Here is a 21143-nt window from a genome sequence, read left to right as displayed (position 1 = left end):
CATTATAGCATCAGAGGATCTTTGAAGACTGAAGCCAGAAACTTCTATTAGTTTTCAGTTTAAATTTATTAGGGGAAGAATTTAACTTTCTCCATTGACCAGGAACATTGGTGACACAATCTTGATTAGAGAATTGCAGAGGTCAGACTCAGCAACAAGCAAATGATGAAAAAGCTCAGTTTCTGGATCCCAATATGTAGGAATGCAGATTGGTTGCTATTGCCAGCTACTTACCTCCTTCAACCAGCCATAGCCTTTAATCTGCAAACCAGGTTATCCACTACTGCATACGCTTCCAGGAATCGTGACTGATTATCCACCACTCAGCTTGAAGCAGAAACATGAACCTATTCCTGGTTCTGTTCAAACTGACCAAGGAAATCCAATTTCAAACTCTTTGGTGTTTTAAATCACAGCTAGATAATACAGTAATCTCAATTTTGCCATCCTGAGAATCTGAATTTAACTTCAGAATTCTGACAGCACAGCTACAAAATAGCGTGGCTACTTGCTATTTCAGGAAATAGCGGTCAAAATCGGACAAATACACTTTAAATTGCAAACTATTACTCCCAATCCTTTTTCTTAAACTTGCAAACAAAAAGAATAATCTGTTATTCCCTCACATACATAAAATAGCCATGCTTGTTTTGCCCCGAGTCTTCGGAGAGGGGCGGCATACAAATCTAAATAATAAATAAATAAAATAAATCACCACTCTATCTTGACTTGACTTCAGTCATGAAAATTACCCATGTTTTAGAGGAAACAGCATTTTCTGCTCATCTAAGACTATCCATCAATGTTTTATTTTCAAACATCACTGCAAAATTACAGCTACTTTTATTAATAGGAAGCAGGGATTCTTAGCCTGGGGTCTTCAGACTCTTGGGGAATCCATGAATAAATTTCACGGGGTCCATGAACTGGGATGGAAGAAAAACCCCTTCATTTCCATAACCTATCATTGAAATGTAGCTTTCCATTCGACAATGAATATATGCAACAAAATGGCTTCTAGATTTCACAACTGTTTGTTACCTTCAATCTCATTATCTAAAACCAATATACCCTTAAAAAGCACACTCAATATGTATGGTTGAGTGAAGTATGCTCAAAAGAAGCCATGGTATCTGGTGTAAAATATGTTGAACTTGAAGCCAATAAATGACAATAGTCCTAACATGTAGATATAGCAATGAATTTTTTTGTTTATTTGTATTTTCTTCTTACTCGCAACTTTAAAAGCCCTAGGCCATGTCAAAAGGGGGGGGGGAGGCTGGTAAAAGTAGGAACAGTTTGCAGCTAAACAGCATTTTGACTGTGGCACACAGCACTAATTTTCCCTGTTAAATATTTCAAAACTGAAATCTCCATTGACTGATAAACATTTTCATCAATCAAGTTAAACAACTTTTACTTCTAGTATTACCTTAGGAAGCACACAAATGGCATTCCAAAGAAATGGCAACTATTCTTCCATCCATGACCTAATATCCATCATGTTTGCTGTGTTCATTTTATGCAAATTTAATTAACAGCATGAGATCAATTAAAATATAGCAATTTCATCCACGTATCCTGCTCTTTATATGCCTGCATTAGGATTTATATTGTTTCAGATAGAGGTACAGAATAGGGGCTAGGGAATGTATTTTATCATATTACCAGTGCCAATCATTCTTTGACCCTGCTGGCTGGGAAGGATGAAACCTATAATCCGACACATCTGATGGGCAGCACATTAGGAAAGGTTGCACATGGTTGAATTGAAAGCCATTCCAATACTACTGACTTTAATGCTAGACTTGGTCCTTCCCCTCATGCTTTAGAGGGGTTGGCTATTCTGAATTCATCCTCTAATTTAGAAAGTTTTCAAAGTTTGCAGCAGCTACTATTCAGGCTTCCTCACCATTCCTTCTTTCATGGAAAATCCAGTAGAGTGAAGGACTGGTATGTTGCAAGCACACCTTCTAAAGAAAGGACACCCTCTCTCCGATGTTCACCAAAGTTGGATAAACATTTCCATTATTACTAATATGCCAATAAAATGATAGAAGCAGCAGCAATACTGAACAGATAAATGCGTAATAGGTTCTGCTATTGAGGGAGACACTTGGTTTGTTTCAGTTAATCTAAAGGGTTAAACCTAAAATTATTACAGCTGCTTCAACATTTATCTGATTCCCTGGGTGAATCATGGAATCAGTGGACACAGAGGCTCCAAATTTCACTTTCACAGTCATAAAGTTAACAGATTGTGCCTCCCTTTCTATCACAGATAAGTAGGATTACTGTAAATCTCCCATAATTCCTAGGCAACACAATCAAAGACTGAGGGATGTCCTGGTCTTCAATTGTGGAGGAGTTGACAATCCTACCTGAAGGATACCAGACTGGAGGGGGAAATTATAATGAAACAGAAGGCAAAGTAAAAAATGAATGATGGTGAACAGTGAAGTAAGCAATTAGTTTAGGAATAACATTAATGTAACTGGTTTTACATGAGAAAACACGTTGGAGTTTCTGGGCAAAGATATACATCGGAAGCCAGCCCCCTCCTCCCTTTACCAAGCCAATCCTCTGCTTTCTCCTGTTCCATCCTTTGAATGCTTCCCTCTCGTTTACCTTAAGGAGGAGTTGGTCTGTTTCCGGCAAGGGACTGTATTACGGACACATACTCCAGTGGAAGGATCTGTGTTCTCCACAATCACAAATGGTCTTTCTTCAAGAGTAGCCACTGTGAGGTGGCGGTTATCTGACATGGGCTGCAGGAAGGATCCATAGCGTGGCCACACTGGGTATTCCATGCGGATAATTCCCTTTTCCCATTTCCCCACCTGTGCAGTAGTAAAGGAGTGGGGGATGCTGTTTGAACCATGTAAACAGAGTGCTTCTGGATTTTTATAAACCACTGTCAATAGGTTATGTAAACAAGGCTCTTGAGAATCATCATTGTCATCATCAACAACATCAGAGGAGGAGGAGGAGAGCATAGGGAAGAACCAGCTCTCTTTCTTTATAGCTTAATAATAAACAGTGGTTCTCAACCTTTCCAATGTTGTGATTCCTTAATACAGTTCATCGTGTTGTGGTGACCCCCAACCATAAGTCTAGCACCAATTCTCCCAACAGAACTTTAAGCTGATTGGCAGGAAGGTCAGAGGGACTCCCCCACTGTAAATATCTGATGGGTCAGATTGTAAAAATATGTTCCAAGGCGCCAGAATAGAAGCTTTACTTTCCCCATGGTCTTAGGCGACCCCCAAAGGTTGAGAACCATCAGGATGAAATGATCCCTACAAGATTAGAATATATATATATACCAGGACAGATTCCAGAGCTCTGGGATTAGATACCGTTGACAGTCTTTGCTCTACCCAGAAAAATATCTATAGCCTTTGGGTAATCATAATCTAGAACAATTTGCTAAATGGTTTGACAGTAATCACTGAATAATGAGTGATCTGAGACTATTAAAGTTCCATCTGTTTTATATGGATACAGCAGTTAGATATTTTATTTCTGTTATCCTCATGGATGGTGATCATTTCTGCACTCGTGCTGCAAATGGCATTAAGCACTACAGCACTTTGCAAATAGATATTACTATATTAGCTTTAAACTGTGCTGGGTTTTTAAATGACCCTGTGGAAATAGTCTAGGTAATTATATTTATTTACAAAGCTTGGAAATGAATGGGATGTAACTCCTAGCAGAAAAAAAAGATTTAAAATGGAATAATGGGTACAGAATTTTTGTTGTTGTTGTTCCGGGAATATTTGAGCAACTTCAATAAGTAACTATAAAATGGACAACCTTGCCATTAAGCCTGTTCTCATTAGGCCTTCTGTTCAGCATTTGCTCTGTCACTTATATTCTTTTTACTTAGACGCTGCAGCCAACCACTGAGTAATGCTGCACCACCCCAGAAAACCCTGAGGGCTAGTGTATTATTTTCATTACTGATATAACAATTGTTCAAGAAAAAATATTATCATGGCATAGGTTAAAATAAAGAGGTGTAGTAGCATAGTGGTTATAATGCAGTACTGCAGGCTACATGTGCTGACTGCTAGCTGTCAGTAGTTCAATTCTCAATCGCTGAAGCTTGACTCAGCCTTCCATCCTTCTAAGGTCGGTAAAATGAGGATCTGATTGTTAGGGGCAATATCCTGTCTGTAGTGTTGGGCGAACTGAACTCTCAAAGTTCGGGCTCGTACTGAACTTTGCGAGGTTAGGTATACCAAACCCGAACCCGAACCCAAACTTTTGCAAAAGTTTGGGTTTGGGTTTGGGAGAACACCGAGAAGCACCCTGGCTGTTCCGGAAGGTGACAGCTGGGTGGCGGCACTTCCAGGTGCTCTCCCGAGCACCGAACTCAAAAGTTCGGCAAAAGTTCAGGTTCGGGTGCCGAACTTTGTTGGGTTCTCCCAACACTACCTGTCTATAAACTGCTTAGAGAGGGCTGTAAACGTGGCATATCAGACTAAGTATTATTGTTATTGCAATAATCACTCTACGTATGGGTGGAAAGCAAGGGAGGGAATCTATTTATCAAAATGCTAGGATAGTCATCCCCCTAATGAATAATCTTTTTGTGAGAATAGGAGAGGGAGGGAGGGAGGGAGGAAGGAAGGAAGGAAGGATGGAAGGAAGGAAGGAAGGAACAAGGCTTTGTATGACTAGATCAAAGTCATAAAAATGTAAGGGACACTATAATATGGCCTTGTTGGATTTTGTGAAATAGCAATAGCATTTAGACGTATATACAGTACCTCTTCACAATGCTTAACAGCCCTCTCTAAGTGTAGAGTCAGAGTGACTTTTCTGACTTTTCAGAATCAGCATATTGTCCCCAACAATCCTTATTTTACCCACCTTAGAAGGATGGAAGGCTGAGCCAACCTTGAATCTGGTGAGATTTGAACTGACAATTTGCAGTCAGCTGGCAGCAGCAGAAGTAGCCTGCAGTACTGCATTCTAACCATTGCGCCACCATGAAAATATCAGAAATGAAGCTAGGATGTTTTATTTTTTTTAAAAAGTCAAAACTTACATTTTTCCATTATGTTTCAAGCCAAATTCTACTAATTTAATAATGGTCCTGAAATTTACAAATTTCAGATTTGAGACCTCTAAACAATTCATTTCAAATTTGGTTTTACTCTTATTCTCAGTGGAACTCAATAGGGTTAATATAAAATGGAGAAATTGCAAATGCAGGTAAATTTTAAATCTTTGTAGAATTATATTCTCTATTCCTTACAGAATATTCCTTACAGAATTATTGAAAACCCAGTAGAAAATTATTATGACATATGGAAAACAATTGAACAGAGAAAGTCATATCATAAAGGAAAAATGATAATGGAAAGCAATTATACAAATAGCTTATTTAATTAACACCAATATCTTTCTACTAATAGTGTTCATCTCTTTCAGATTATTTTTGTAATTATCCAAAGATAACATAAAGCTCAATCAGATATACTTAGATAATCCGCAAAGAGGGAAAATTGGAGAAATAAGCAACTTGTTTCCCTTTGAGATTTTTTTGCCAGTTGCAATATAGAAAATTACATTGCAGATGCTTAGATGTCCATTTATGTATATGGACAGCAGGAGAGTAACTGCATCAATATTCTCTCATTAAGAGAAATACATAATTGCAGGAATAGATTCTAGCAAAATTGATGGTGCAATCTAAAAGCCCAGCTAACTAAAATCATTCTAATATTCCTCCAGTTTTCTGGAATATTCAAGGAAATGGGATGAGAGCTTCAGAGCTGACAGATATGGAACATTCCTCAAAATTAAAAACCTGGGCAGAATAAATGAATGACCTTGGAATGGCAGAAATTGCAACAAATGTGGGCTCAGGCCATACTATTTGAGATGGAGCAGCAAGTGAAACATCACACTATTTTATATAAAAATAGTCCTTTTTGTTGCTTAAGTTGGCCTTGTTTTAAAATGTGATCATTTGGGATGATTTGTGAGAAAGAAAACAGTTGTATGAAAATAAATGGGCAGTTATATAGCACATGGTCTTTCTCACATGAAAGGAGTAAACCCAAGTAAAAATTATTTGCCACCTGAGATAGAACTTAATTCAATTACTGTTGTCCCTTCAGGATAAATGAATATCAATGACCTATGGTGGCTTCCTCACTTAGCTTAATGGTATGTCCACCCTGTGAAGCATAGGCTACATCAAACATGGACATGATATGCGATATAACAATGTAAAATAGCATGCTGTGCTTTGAAGCCCTGTACTGTATCTAAATACATTTCTCTCATTGAACTCTTTTTCTTTTGAAGAGCATTGATCATACTCTCCAGAAAAAGGACAGGTTGGGAAGCACTTGGATTGACAGTGATATTGATGAAGTTGTGTTCACTCTTAATGAAAATTTATTCTTTTTTGGGGGGAGGGGGTAGAAGACAGTAATTTATTGGCAAGCTTTCTAATATGCCTATATGTTCTTTAAAACCTAATCTCTGGCACATAAGCAGTTTAAGCCAGTCTGCTTTCACATTTATTTATTTATTTTTATTTATTTTGTCCAATACGCAATGAAGGTTATAGAGGATATACTCTTAGTAAAATATATCAGAGAAAGGATAGAAGAGATATAGGAATAAAAAATAGGAATAAAGATATAGGCTGTAGGAATTTTATTGAGTTTTATTTTTTAATTCAATTTTTAATGACTGGAAAGAAACAACAAAGTCATCTTGCACAACAAGCAACTGAGTTATGTGCCTTATGGCATGTGATGCATTGAGCCTCCCTTGCAAATTAAATAAATTAGTCGTGAACATACGAAATAAATGAATCTAAAAATTCATTTCATGGTGCTTCAATTTGTTTATCAAATGAAATTATTTATTTTAATGATGGAGGGGGGAGACTGCACTGTGCTAGTAAGAAGGACAATAAGAGGTGACTTTGGAGGGGGGGGCAGTCAATTGCCAATCCTTGCTCAGAATTCTAAGACCTGCCAGCCTTCTGTTGCAAAAGTCAGGAAGAAATTGGGCTGTTTTAATGAACTCCAGAAAGGTGCCTATGCCTGACTTAGGTGTTAAAACAATTCTTATGAATCATGTCCGTTGTGCACAGCCCTGATATTCATAACAGAGATAAGATTTTAAATACAATCTAAGGCAGGGGTCAGGAACCTTTTTGGCTAAGAGAGCCGTAAACGCCACATATTTTGAAATATAATTCCGCGAGAGCCGTACGTATCTCCCTTTCTCTCTTTCTTTCTCTCTCTCTTTCTCTCCCCCTCTCTTTGTCTCTTTCTATCTCTTTCTCTCCCTCCCTCTATCTTTCTCTTTTTATCTCTCTCTTTCTCTTTCTCTCTCTCTCTTTCTCCCCCTTCTCTCTGAAGTGGGGAGGGCCGGGTTGGCACCAAGGGAGCTCGAGACGGGGTGCAAAAGCAAACTACTCTGCTGGCCCAGGCCCACATCGGAAGGAAGGAAGGAATGGTAAAAGGGGCGATCAAGAGAGGAATGGGTGAATGAATGGACGGAGGGTGGGAAGGAAGGAAGGAAAGAGGGAAGGGACAGGAACAGAGGAAGGGTGCAAAGAAAGCAAGGAAAGGTGTGAAAGGGGAGAGTAAGAGAAGAAGGAGTGAAAGAAGGGAATGAGGGAGGAAACAAGGGAGGAAGGAGAAGGAAAGCAAGAAATGGAGGGAGGGAAGGAAGAAAGGAAAGAAAGAAAGAAAGAAAGGGGGAAGGGACAGGAACAGAGGAAGGAAGCAAGGAAACTTATGAAAGGGGAGAGTAAGAGAGGAAGGACTGAAGGAAGGGAGGGAGGGAAGAAGGTAGGAAGGAGAAAGAAAAGAAGAAATAGAGGAAGGGAAGGTAAAAGAGAGAAAGAAAAAGAGCAAGAAAGAAAGAAAGCAAGAGAAAGAAAGAATGAAAGAGAAATAAAAATAGAGAGGGGGAATGAAAGAAATGGAAGGAGGGAAGGAAGGAGAGAAAGAAAGAGAAAGAAAGAAAGCAAGAGAAAGAAAAAAGAATGAAAGAGCAAGAGAGAAAGAGAGAAAGAAAGAAAGAAAGAAAGGCAACTTCAAAGAAAGGCTCACTGAGCATCTCTCACTCTCTCTCTCTTTCTATCCCTCTTTCTTTCTCTCTCTTCCTTTCTATCTCTCCTCTCTCTCTCCCTCTCTTTCTACCCTCCTTTCTCTTCCTTCCTTCCTTCTCTCCCTCCCTCCCCTCCCTCCCTCCTTCCTTCCTCTCCATTTCTCTTTCCCTCCCTCTCTTTCCCTTTTCTTTCTTTTGGTCCACTTCTCTCTCTCTCCGCTTCTCCACTTGCCTCCCCCTCGCGCCTCGCCCTTCCCACCCGGCCACCCGCGCGCGCTTACCAGCAGCAGGAATTCAAGTAAGCCCAAAAGAAGCCATTGGCTCCGGGCGGCGTTCATGGCCCCCCCGAACCCCCAGCCCAGCTGGAGCTCCCTCTCGCCGCCGCCATCTCCCTGCGACTGCCTGCGGCCGCTGCATCCCCCCCCCCTCCCACCAGGCCACAAAGGACATTTGCCGCCGACGCCAGTGCAGCTTCAGCTGGGCGGGGCGCTGCCGGTACTTCCCTCCTGGGGCTCCCGCTCGCAGCTGTCCCCCGGCTTCTGCTCGATGCCGCGGTTTTCGGCGCTGTCCTGCTGTGCCCCAAAGACGGAAGGCGGGAAAAAGGCGAGAAGAATGGAGCTCTCCTTCTTCCTGCCTTCCGTCTTTGGGGCCCAGCAGGACAGCGCCAAAAACCGTGGCATCGAGCAGGAGCCAGGGGACAGCTGCGAGCGGGAGCTCAGTGCTAGGAGCCCTGTCTGCGAGCCAGATACGGCCATCAAAAGAGCCATATCTGGCTCGCGAGCCATAGGTTCCCGACCCCTGATCTAAGGGTTTTTGAGTCAGTCAGTCTTTCCAATTGGGCATATTCCAAAATGTTGGTTTTGTGGTCTTGCTGGCTGGGAATTCAGATAGACACGGTCTCTCTGTATCTGAGGCAGAGGTGGCGGTATCTTAATCTAAAGAACTCCCCGGTACATTGATTTCCTCTGCTATTTCCAGTCGCAAATACATTAAATGGGAAATAAAAGTAGACAAATGATATGAAGCCAGATTGGCTTTATCTGCTCATATATCACAATATAGCTTTGCGTTAGATCCAAAGCAGTTCTTTCAATCGTTGTCAAAGCTGGCATAGCCCTAATAGAGATTAGTGGATGTTGCAATGTAAGCTTAAAACTGGGGGCGAATGATAGACAAACCCTTTCGTAGAACAAGGAAACTATAGTTCTAAGAGACTATGCCCTGAAGACAAGATGATGGACAGGGAGGATGGGAGGGAGGGACAGAGGAAGGGCCTTACCTTCTCCCAGAGTCGATGCCGGTTCAACGAAATCACCACCATGGTGGGCCTCACCAAGTAACCACCTTTGTTGAAGGAGAGATCCCTGTTTTCCCATGTCACATTGAGTAAATGCCTATGGAGAATGAGGAAAGCCATCATCAATCTTATGTTTTGGTATAACACCCATGCTCCCAAATTGGCCTGGCTTTATCTTGTACAAGATGGCAAATGGACCCTTTATACCAAGGCCCATCCTTCCTGACAGCTAAGATCTCTGAGGTCTCAGAGGCCAAACATAATGTGGGAGAAAGTATTTTAATTTTGAAAATTAAATTATTTTGCAAATCTGGCTATTGAGAAGATGTTCATTATTTAAAGTTGTATGCTGATCTTCTGATTTCCAAGGCAGCACACAGGAAGGATGCTTCTCTACTTTTAGCCTCACAGATTACTGTATTTTTCGGTGTATAAGACGCACCTAGATTTTAGAGGAGGAAAACAAGGAAAAAGTATTCTGAATCAAATGGTGTAGTTTTATATTATATTATATTATATTATATTATATTATATTATATTATATTATATTATATTATATTATATTATATTATATTATATTATATTATATTATATTATATTATTTTATATTATTTTATATATTATATATTATATTATATTATATTATATTATATTATATTATATTATATTATATTATATTATATTATATTATATTATATTATATTATATTATATTATATTATATTATATTATATTATATTATATTATATTATATTATATTATATTATATTATATTATATTATATTATATTATATTATATTATATTATATTATATTATATTATATTATATTATATTATAAAATACCAGTGTAGCAGAATACTTTTTACAATCATGTATACAGACCTATCTCTTTGTGTTGTGTCAACTGCAAAGTCATAGAATCAATCCTAAACCAATCCATCACACTCCACCTTGAAGCTAATAACCTACTTTCCAATAAACAATTTGGTTTCAGAAAAAAATTATCCTGTAATCTACAACTCTTACACTGTAAAAAACATTTGGACCACTCAACTTGACCAAGGTAATTCAATTGATGCAATCTATATCGACTTTTGCAAAACCTTTGACTCAGTTATCCATGGCAAACTTCTTCTGAAACTTAAATCCTATGGCATCTCTGGACTACTACATAATTGGTTAACAGCATTCCTATCTAACAGACAAGTGGTCAAAATAGGAAGTGCCACTTCTCTTCCTGCTCCTGTCAACAGTGGTGTCCCTCAAGGCAGTGTTTTAGGACCAACACTATTCATACTACAGTGATCCCCCGGTTATTGCGTCCCCGACCATTGCGAACAGGGTAATTTGCAATTTTTGAACCCGGAAGTCAAAACACCATCTACGCATGCGTGCCCTTTTTTCTATGGGCACGCATGCGTAGATGGCGCCCGGCAGATCAGCTGCTGGGCGGCTTCCCTGGGTCTTCCCCCTCTTGCTGGCAGGAGGGCGAAGCCCCCCCCAGCACCCGCTCGCCCGCCCTTCGCCCTTCGCCCAGAAAGTTCACCAGGAGTCAGCGGAGAACGGCGCGCCTGTTTTAAAACGATCGGAGCTGGCCGGCTCCGATCGTTTTAAAACAGGCACGCCGTTCTCCGCTGACTCCTAAAGCGGGGAAGTTCGCCAGGAGTCAGCGGAGAACGGCGCGCCTGTTTTAAAACGATCGGAGCCGGCCTGGGGGGGCTTTCCAGCAACCCCCGAGCCCCCAACCCGGGCTTGGGGGTTGCTGGAAAGCCCCCCCAGGCCGGCTGTGACGTTTTAAAACACGCGCGCCGCTTTCCAATGAGTCCCGAAGACAAACGTCAAACTTCCGCGTGTGTCTTCGGGACTCATTGGAAAGCGGCGCGGGTGTTTTAAAACGTCCCCGCTGACATGGGGGGCTCGCTAGCACCCCCCCAAACCCGGGTTGGGGGTTCGGGGGGGTGCTAGCGAGCCCCCCATGTCGGCGGGGACGTTTTAAAACACCCGCGCGCCTTCCCAACTGAGCCCTCAAGCCAAGCGCCAAAGGCGAACTTCTGCGCTTGGCTTGAGGGCTCAGTTGGGAAGGCGCGCGGGTGTTTTAAAACGTCCCCGCCGACATGGGGGGCTCGCTAGCACCCCCCCGAACCCCCAACCCCAACAAAACAAAACAAAACAAAACAAAACAAAACAAAACAAAACAAAACAAAACAAAACAAAACAAAACAAAACAAAACAAAACAAAACAAAACAAAACAAAACAAAACACCTACGAAGGGAGAAAGGCACCCATGCGACGGAGGACAGAAGCTCGGGTTTGCCCCTCTTGCTGTCAGCAGCAGCAGCAGCAGCCTTCCCGTTTTCTGGCGATAGCGGTTTCTCATGCAGTTTGGTAGCAGCAGCCGGCACCAGCCGCCAAACTGCATGAAGAGCTGCCACCGTGGGACTACGGGAAGGCTGCCATCACTGCTGCTGACCACTATCCAACAGCATTTGGTGTATAAGACGCACCCAGTTTTTGGCGCATTTTTTTGAAGTAAAAAGGTGTGTCTTATACTGAAAAATACGGTAGATTAGGCTGGAAAAGCCACTCAGCAATTACCACCAGCAAGTGAGAATGCCAAACCGGTAGCATCCACTGCACTGGCACCAGTTGTCAGTGGTACTGCCATCCATTTGTTTCCCCATATAAAAAGGGGCACAATCCCCATGTGGACTGTGATTGGTGGCCCTGAGCAATACCAGCAGCAAATATTTATCTGCTTCTCCCAGACTTTGTAATTGCTACGGATGACACTGTATCTTCATGGTCTGCATTTTACGTTAAGACCTGCTTTTTAATGCATTCAATGCAGCCCTTAATTCTAAATGAACCAATTTAAAAATGAAGATAAAATTAGAGTAAAATAGACTTAAGAGTGCTGCGATGATATTCTGAGTTCAATTTTTTAAATGGAGGAGTATTAGTGCAGCACAGCAGAAAATGGAAAGCTGCTTTGCTTCAGGACTTTTCTGACTGCTCAATCATACTGTCACCATTTCTTGGAGGTGAAGTTTCCTGGCGTGACTGATCTCATACAGAGGGGAGGGTTGTGTGGGACAGCAGTGATAACAGCTTGGTTTGACCTCTTCACATAAGTCATTCTAGTATTCCTCTCTTCCTTCACTCCCTTGGTAGTATGAGTAGTCCTCAACTTAAGACCACATTTGAACCCAAAATTTCTGTTGCTAAGAAGAATGTTTTAAAGTGAGTTTTGCTCCATTTTACAAACTTTCTTATTTATTTTATTTTTTCTAATTTATAGGCCGCCCTTCTCCTAGTGTACTCAGGGTGGCTTACAGCAATAAAAACAATTACAAAGTTAAAATACTCCAGTACATAGAATTAAACAGTAAAAATTTAAAACCCAGTAAAAACGTCATACAGTCATAACTCATTCATACTATTGGACGAACTGGGGAACTATCACTCAATGGCCCCAGGCCTGCCAGCATTAACTGTGTTTTAGCGCCTTTTGGAAGGTGAGGAGGGTTGGGGCGGTATGAATCTCTGCGGGGAGTTGATTCCAGAGGACCGGGGCCACAACAGAAAAGGCTCTTCCCTGTGGTCCCGCCAGCCGGCATTGCTTGGCCGATGGGACCCAGAGAAGGACAATTCTGGCTTTGACTGTCCTCTGGGAAGTGGGAGGCAGAAGACAGTCCAGTAAATAATCTGATCCTAAGCTATGTAGGGCTTTATAGGTGATAACCAATACCTTAAATTGTATCTGGAGACCGATTGTTCTCCAGTGCAGCTCATGGAGTGTTGGAGTCATATGGATGTACCTAGGCACACCCACAATAGCTCGTACGGCTGCCTTCTGGACTAATTATAGCCTCCGAATGTATAGTTCTGTAGTATGATGTCAAATGTGTCTTAGTTCCTACAAACCAAGTGCCCTGATAACTAAAAGGTTATCAACCCACTTCATCATGATTGAGAATGTCATTCATTCCCAAAGTCCAGAAATGACAGAATTTGAGGCATTCTTGAAAACTTAAAAATTAATAGTTACAAAGTTTGAAGTCATTCAGAGCCTGTTTTAACACACAACCCCAGACCTGCAATCAAAGTGACCACAACAGTTTTCTAAAATGTTCAGAACACCCTTATTTTTTAGAAATGGACTGTTCCGATTGAGAATAGCTTTTGTTTTCCCACCAAAAAGAGTGTATGCACTATCATACTTGAATGAGTTATTTGGTCTTTTCTGTAGCGGCATTTGAATTTGACTTACAGTAATTTTGACCACAGATCTTTATTAACAATTTTTTAAAATAATGTCAGGGCTATGTTTTCCACCAAAAACTGCAATTTGGTGATCCAAACTTAGAAGAAACTGTTCTAACTTGGTATGAAGAAGCAGAGAGTGGAATTGGATTATAACCAAAATTTTGTAATGGACGATGAAAAACCCGCCGCTGCCGTTCTGTCATCAGTGATGATGAAGCCTCCAATGAAATTGATGACCAGGTACAATCTACGTTGTGCAAAAATGTATATGGTAAGAACAAATTCAAATGATCTTCTGCACCTTTTGAAAGCAATAGATCCAGAATCACTAATTATAATATTGTAATGCAATTACCTGGGCTATGGCCAGAAGCTAGAGCGGTCATTATGATCTCATGTCTGTAATAGTGTACCCGAAATAGTACATCTGTGGTTAAGGGTTACATCAGAATTCAGAAAGAAGAATTTGTTCCTAAGGTGCTGAGGATCAGGATAAGTGTGCACAATGCATATAACTTCTCTGATTGCTCCTAAAACAGTTAAGCTTCTCTTGCTATAGCTGCACTCTTAATCCACTCTCTTCACTCTCCCATTGAGTAATCTTGCCTTTCCGCCATTTCAGAAATTCTCACTGTATATATATTCAGTCTGAAGAATTCTTATCATGAGAACATGCAAATATCTGGTTATCACAAATTCTGAGGAGAGGTGCATGTTAATTTGTCAAATTATTAAATTATAGAAATCCAAATTATTAAATTATAGAAATCCAAGAAGCATTATTAGGATTACTACTAAACTGCCTCTTGCATAGCTGAAAAATGCCCATTATTTCATGATGAAAACATGGCTGTCAGTCAAATTCTGATTTCTAATAAACATCCACAAGTGTTGGTTAAATCAACGTTACCTCTACTGACCTATAGAAAGTGTTCGTTGGTGCGCTGGAAGGGGTTTTGCTATTGCAGTCTCTGCCCACGATGGGGAGATAGCCATGGGCCTTGAAATAGCTCTCAGCTCCGATAGCAATGATCGCCACTCCATCCCGGACCTTTTGTCTCAGGTTCATTTTCCAGCTTTCAGTGGCCACGCTGACAAGGCCTATAGGGAACGAGGTAGGTGGCACATCCATGTTCCCCACTGTTAGACTAGGCACAATCCAGACGTAGCCAGGGCCGATCAAACCAGCCTGCTCGACCACCTGGAAGAGGAACTCTGCCTCATCCCGTGAACAATAGACGATCATGACTTGGGCGTCTATCTGGCGCAGCAACTTCTGAAGTTTGGAGATGCTCGTATCCTGGGACATCTCAAAGGTCAAGACATCCTGGATCTCCCAGCCAAAATAGCTGGTGTCTGTAAAGGACTGAATTACATCCAGGAAGATGCTATATCCTGGGTAGAGGCTGGTGATAACAGCGAAGGAGCTCCAGTCATATTCCTCCAAGACTTTGAAGATCACCTGTATCTGCTGTTCAATTGAGACACCCAACTGTAGAAAGGCAGAGCCAGGCTCCTAGGAAAGAGAGAAAGAGAGAGAGAGAGAGAATGAATGAAGAGGATAAGCAAGATTTCAGCAATGTACACTGCTCAAAAAAATAAAGGGAACACTTAAACAACACAATATAACTCCAAGTAATTCAAACTTCTGTGAAATCAAACTGTCCAGTTAGGAAGCAGCACTGATGGACAATCAATTTCACATGCTGTTGCGCCCATTCAACTTTGTATAGAACAAAGTATTCAATGAGAATATTTCATTCATTCAGATCTAGGAGGTGTTATTTGAGTGTTCCCTTTATTTCTTTGAGCAGTGTATATTTATAAGCCTACCCCAATTTGGCTCTGTACTTCAGTTTCCATAATTTTTTCCAATCAGGCCTCTATGCAAGTGAATGTGGCCTACCTGAAAAATTGGGGAAAGTCATCCATAGTTATTATCTCAGAATAGTGGCCTTGATGAACATTTTTGTTACTATTCTTAACATTTTCTAATTCAGTACTGGTATAGCTTGTTGCAGCTATGAAGTCAGAAAAATTCATCTTGGTTTTCAACCTTGCCACCTTTTTGCTTCATAAAAATGGGGCATATCAGAATATCTGCTTTCATGTGAGTCATTGCCACGTAAAAACAGAAACCATTACAATCTCTAAATCTATTATAAACTTAAATTACAGTAATCATTTCTTAAACAACACCTACTAGGTCTGCTTCAGCACCCCTGTATTGGGTATTCTGACTCATTGTGCCTTTTAAAATCCCTAATTCCCATTCTTTATGGGTAGACACAATACACCTACATAGGAGACCCATGTAGAGAAAACAATAGTTTTCCTGAACTCTGAACTTCTGAAAAAGCCACCACACAGCAATGGAATATACCATAGATTTTAAAGCAAAACACGAACCTTTACTTTTTCTTCCCAAACTTAAGAATGTTCAATGTAACATTTTGCAGAAAGATCATTTTTAACATTTTAATGGTTTTCTTAAACAAATTGGTCAAAATAACGTATTAATCTTTATCCTTGATATATAGTAAAACTTGCAGTCTTAAAATACACAAATACAGTACTAATTAATTTCTTTCTTAATATATGTGCATTGGTTTTTTAATCATTCAGAAAATGGAGATATGCTTTTGTTGCCTGCCTCTAACTTTTCAGAGCAATTTACTCTGAAACAAATTGTGTTGTTTTTCTTTAAAAAGAGAGAGAGCAAGAGAGATCTAAAACAATCCCAGCAAATCAATGATTAGAAAGCAAAGATTTAATATGAAATAAATTGGCAGAGAAGGTGGGAGACAAGCTGTCTCAGAAACTAAAACAGCAAGCTTAAAGTTAAAATGATATCTAAACCTTTTTAAGTATAGTTACTGTACTTTTATGTATCCTAATATGACAGCATTTAAATTGGCTTTGTCTCTAACTGTCCTTTCACTTAAAAAGGAATTTTTGTGAGCTTATTCTCTTTTAAAGAAGAAATTATTCCTCTTTGTCATGTTAAAGTTCAGTCTTTTCTTCATACTACCATAGTGGGACCACTTTATGCCTCCTAAATGTGGATTTGCTTACTGTTAAGAATTGAGATGTGCAGTGCTGCATTTTATATACTGTATGTTAATTAATGTTTTTAGACTCTCTACTTTTTGCTGACACCTGGATTGGAGAGATTTGCCTATAGTTAAGAGATGAGTTATGGGGAGAGGAACTTTGTGTCTGTTAATTAAGAGGTGGTGAAGAGATTAAGAAATTATTTAGACCTGTCAAGATGAGGGTGTGAAGTTGCTTTCTTAGGGGTTTTCTTTCTTCTTTTCTTTCTTGCATCTTTTTTCTATTTTTTAGTTTTTCATTTGTATTATCATTTACTATTTCAATTAAAACTTTTAATATTTTATTTAAAAAAGGAACCTGAAACAGCCGAAGGAATAAATTGTTCTTGCAGAAGAAAAGGACATTTCTTCAGAATAGAAAAGTGTCGTTGTTCTGTAATTCCCAAATTAATTTAGCAATGAAGGTAATGAATATGAACAAAACATGTTGCAATCAAATGCAAGCCAGCTAAGACCTTGAAGAAGATTATTCCTTTAAAATAAGCACGCCAATAAAATTAAATCGCTGGTTTAGAATAGCAGCCATCTTCCTTAGGGAAGACATATAGGTCAGCAGTATTGCATATGCTTTGCATGACAAAAGGACCAGATGCACTCCTTACCATTTCTAGAGATGCACTCATCAAAATCCCACCTGTCTGCTGTCAAGCGGTGCAGATATTATTGAGCTTCATAGAGTCTTAATTAGACTTGACCTGAAGAACCTCCATATAATCTTCAGCTCTCAGTATAATGCATATAATACAGGTTCCATGCATAGGTAGATAGCGATAGATAGATATAGTGCCTAAATGAGATCTATTTATGCATCTACCTAAATGGAATACAGTGGTACCTCTACTTACAAACTTAATTCGTTCCGTGACCAGGTTCTTAAGTAGAAAAGTTTGTAAGAAGAAGAAATTTTCCCCATAGGAATCAACGTAAAAACAAATAATGCATTCAATTGGGGAAACCACAGGGAGGGTGGAGGCCCTGTTTCCTCCCAGGAGATTCCTAAAGAGGCCCCACGGAGGCTTTACCCTGCCTTTTCCAGTTACAGTTTCGGAGGCTCGGGTTTGTAAGTGGAAAATATTTCTTGAGAAGAAGCAAAAAAAAAAGCCTCTTCTCAAGAACCATTTTCCACTTACAAACCCAAGCCTCCGAAACTGTAACCAGAAAAGGCAGGGAGAAGCCTCCGTGGGGCCTCTTTAGGAATCTCCTGGGAGGAAACAGGGCCAGGAAAAGTGGGGAGAAGCCTCTGTGGGGCCTCTCTAGGAATCTCCTGGGAAGAAACAGGACTGAAAAAGGTGGGGAGAAGCCTCCGTGGGGCCGCTCTAGGAATTTATGTTTGGTATAATTTATGTTTGGTATGTATGTGTTGTTTGGTTTTTTAAATTGATAGGGTTTTTAGTTTTTTTTTAATATTAGATTTGTGCCTGTACAATATTGTTTTATCGCTTGTTGTGAGCCGCCCCGAGTCTTCGGAGAGGGGCGGCATACAAATCTAATAAATTATTATTATTATTATTATTATTATTATTATTATTATTATTATTATTATTAATTTCCTGGGAGGAAACAGTGCCTCCACCCTCCCTGTGGTTTCCCCAATCACATGCATCATTTGCATGATTCCTATGGGGAAAATTGCTTCTTCTTACACACATTTCTATTTAAGGATCTGGTCACAGAACTAATTAAGTTCATAAGTAGAGGTACCACTGTATATCTAATATTTCTGCCACTGACTGCCACAAACACATCATCTCCAGCTATGGATAAATTACTTCCAGGTAGAAATTTCCTTTCAATAACCTAAAGCTTAGGTTGTCAAGAGCTTGTCATTAGTTACCTTTGCACAGCCCTATATATTACTTCATGGGCCACATTCTGATACAGGAATGATTATTAACAGAGATCTGGCCAAGCCAGAGGAACAGGCTGAAGAATATCCTCATTATTTCTAATCATGTCTGAATGGGCTCTTCTGCCTATATGATCCAGGATTAGTCTTAGACAAATAAAACCACATTGTGTTAGCTGCTAACAAGGCACAGACACATACCCTATTTTCCCGTGAGAAGTTGACAGTAACCACCATTGACACTTGTGACAGGTGAGCAAGCTAAAAATAATTACCCAAGTGCATAGCCCATCTGTAAAAAAAACCAGTGTGTCCTACAGTAGTCTCTGCAATGTAGTTGCATGTGCCCTAAATTAGTGATTTAAGACACAAGTGCTGCTTTTCTAGAACGAAACATGGGACAGGATTTTGTGCTTGCCAACATGAGTTGCATCCCAATTATACAAGTTTATTGATCCAGAAATCAATAAACAGATGTTACACATTGACAAGACTTTGATTATATTTTCCTCCATTCCTGAAAATTAACACATTCCAGTTTGATGCCTGTTTCAGCAATATAAATAGTTATCAAAAGGCTTACCATAATTTTGTAAGATTTATTAGTTTCTATTTTCTTGCTATGGTAGTTTTAGCAGTTGACCATCCGGATAAAAATATTAGTTTATAAGTATATGTTGTAAGAATTCTAAATCATCTGGTGAAGTGGTGGTCAAAATACTGGGTGTTCTTTCTTAGCTTCCATAATTCTACATTATAGTTTGTCTCCATAAAGCAATATAGACGTACAAACTTATCCATCAAAACAGTTGCCTTAAAACCTTGATAAAGAATATAGCTTTCTCCATAAAAATAGCCTTACAATAAAAGGGAGGGAGGGAGGGAAGGAAGGAAGGAAGGAAATTGCACATAAAGGCTATGGCTTGGCTTGGCTTAGCTTACATATGAAGTGAAGTGGTATTTAAAGGATAGATTTCACCTTTTTATTCTTTTTTTTGGGGGGGGTGTATAATTTTTTTAATTGTTTTTCACACCTTACAGAGATTCCAATTCACATACCTCAAATTAAAATACAATACAATGTAGTACCAAATGCCAAATTCTTAATCAAATAAATCAATTTTTTCTAATTATTTATCCAATTTATTCTGGTACATATCATTCATCCTGGGCTACCTCCTTTCCAAATACTATCATCCGGATTTTAGATAGTGTTCTTCGCCTTCATTTGCATTTAAAGTGTTATAGCTATCTAGATTTCTCTTGGCTATTTGCTATTTTTCATAACTATGCCATCATCCTTCAGTCCATTTCTTGTATTCTTACTCATTCCTGCTTTTATTTTAAAAACCCTCATTTTATCATAGTTGCCCTTAACAAAAGAAATATCCAAATTTAGTTCTCTTTAAAACCCAGGAAGGAAAGAAAAAAAGAAACACCATTCATATTGTATCTTAATCTAATTATAATAATGTCAATATACATAGGAGGAAGGGTTGTTGTTAGAAATTTAAAATGTATTTCCTATTCACTTCATTTCTTTCACTTCTTTTATTATACCGGTATATCATTTCTATTTTCACAAATCAAAATCAATATAAATCATATTGTTCCATTATTTTTCATAAAAAGCATCTTCCATTAGAAAAACCCAATGTATTAATATTATTTCCTAATCTACATGTTTTCCACTGTCGTTCTTAATGTGATAATCTTCCCTAATCTATAAATTCCACTGCCAATCCCAGTGTAATTATCTTCCCTAATCTATGTGTCACTGTCATATCAGTGCAATAATCTTCCCTATTCTAATTACTTCCACTGCTAATTGCAGTGCAATAATCTTCCCTAATCTATATATTTTCCTTAATTCTAAATATCTTCCACTATCGAACTCAGTGTGATAATCTTCCCTAATCTATTCAATTTAACTTTTCCTTGCTTCATCTGTCTTTCACTATGATGCCTAACATAATCAATACTAATTATTATCTCATATTAACCCTCCTCTTAATATTTATATCCTTCTTCCCTTTTCTTTTCCTCCCTCCTCCTATTTTATTTATCACTATAAGTCAGGTAGTCAGTTTATAATTCAATCAATCAGAAGAAAAAAAAGAAAAAGAAAAAATATCAAAAATAATAATCATCCAGAAATAATCATAACCATTTTAATTTAATAATAATGATTTATTAGATTTCACTATCTGAACTGCCATCCCCCCAAAAGAAACCCAAATTATTTAGATAGATTGCTGGATGTAAGGTCTGGGAAGCAGGAGGGCAGCTGTGGGGTGGGGTGTTTCAGAAGTGACTTTAGGTTAGGAATCATTAAGCTACCTGCTGAATTAATGTTACTATACATACTTAATAGATCCCAAGCAGTCATGTCGGACCGTAGCAATCCTGTCTGATATGATAGACAACAGCAATTGCAATTGAACTGTTCTCTCTGGGTTGCTTAATGAGTCATTGACCAACTTGATGGTTGAAGGACTTCTGTCATAATGCAGTTTAATTAGT

General features: G+C 39.3%; 1 protein-coding gene across 1 annotated transcript in view; it reads right to left on the bottom strand.

Moving 5' to 3' along the window:
- Nucleotides 1-21143, bottom strand: part of GRIN2C (glutamate ionotropic receptor NMDA type subunit 2C) — a 91258-nt gene that overhangs the window by 42071 nt on the left and 28044 nt on the right. Inside the window, exons 4-6 of the mRNA XM_070736766.1 lie at nt 14582-15177; nt 9377-9491; nt 2629-2840 (exon numbers count right to left, since the gene is read on the bottom strand). Coding sequence (XP_070592867.1) covers nt 2629-2840; nt 9377-9491; nt 14582-15177 — 923 coding nt within the window. The remainder of the gene's footprint in view (nt 1-2628; nt 2841-9376; nt 9492-14581; nt 15178-21143) is intronic.

The sequence above is a fragment of the Erythrolamprus reginae genome, chromosome 2, assembly GCF_031021105.1.
Source record: "Erythrolamprus reginae isolate rEryReg1 chromosome 2, rEryReg1.hap1, whole genome shotgun sequence".
In the NCBI taxonomy this organism is placed as follows: domain Eukaryota; kingdom Metazoa; phylum Chordata; class Lepidosauria; order Squamata; family Dipsadidae; genus Erythrolamprus; species Erythrolamprus reginae.
The sequence above is the reverse complement of the archived record's forward strand: the minus strand, read 5'-3'. Positions and strand labels throughout refer to the sequence as shown.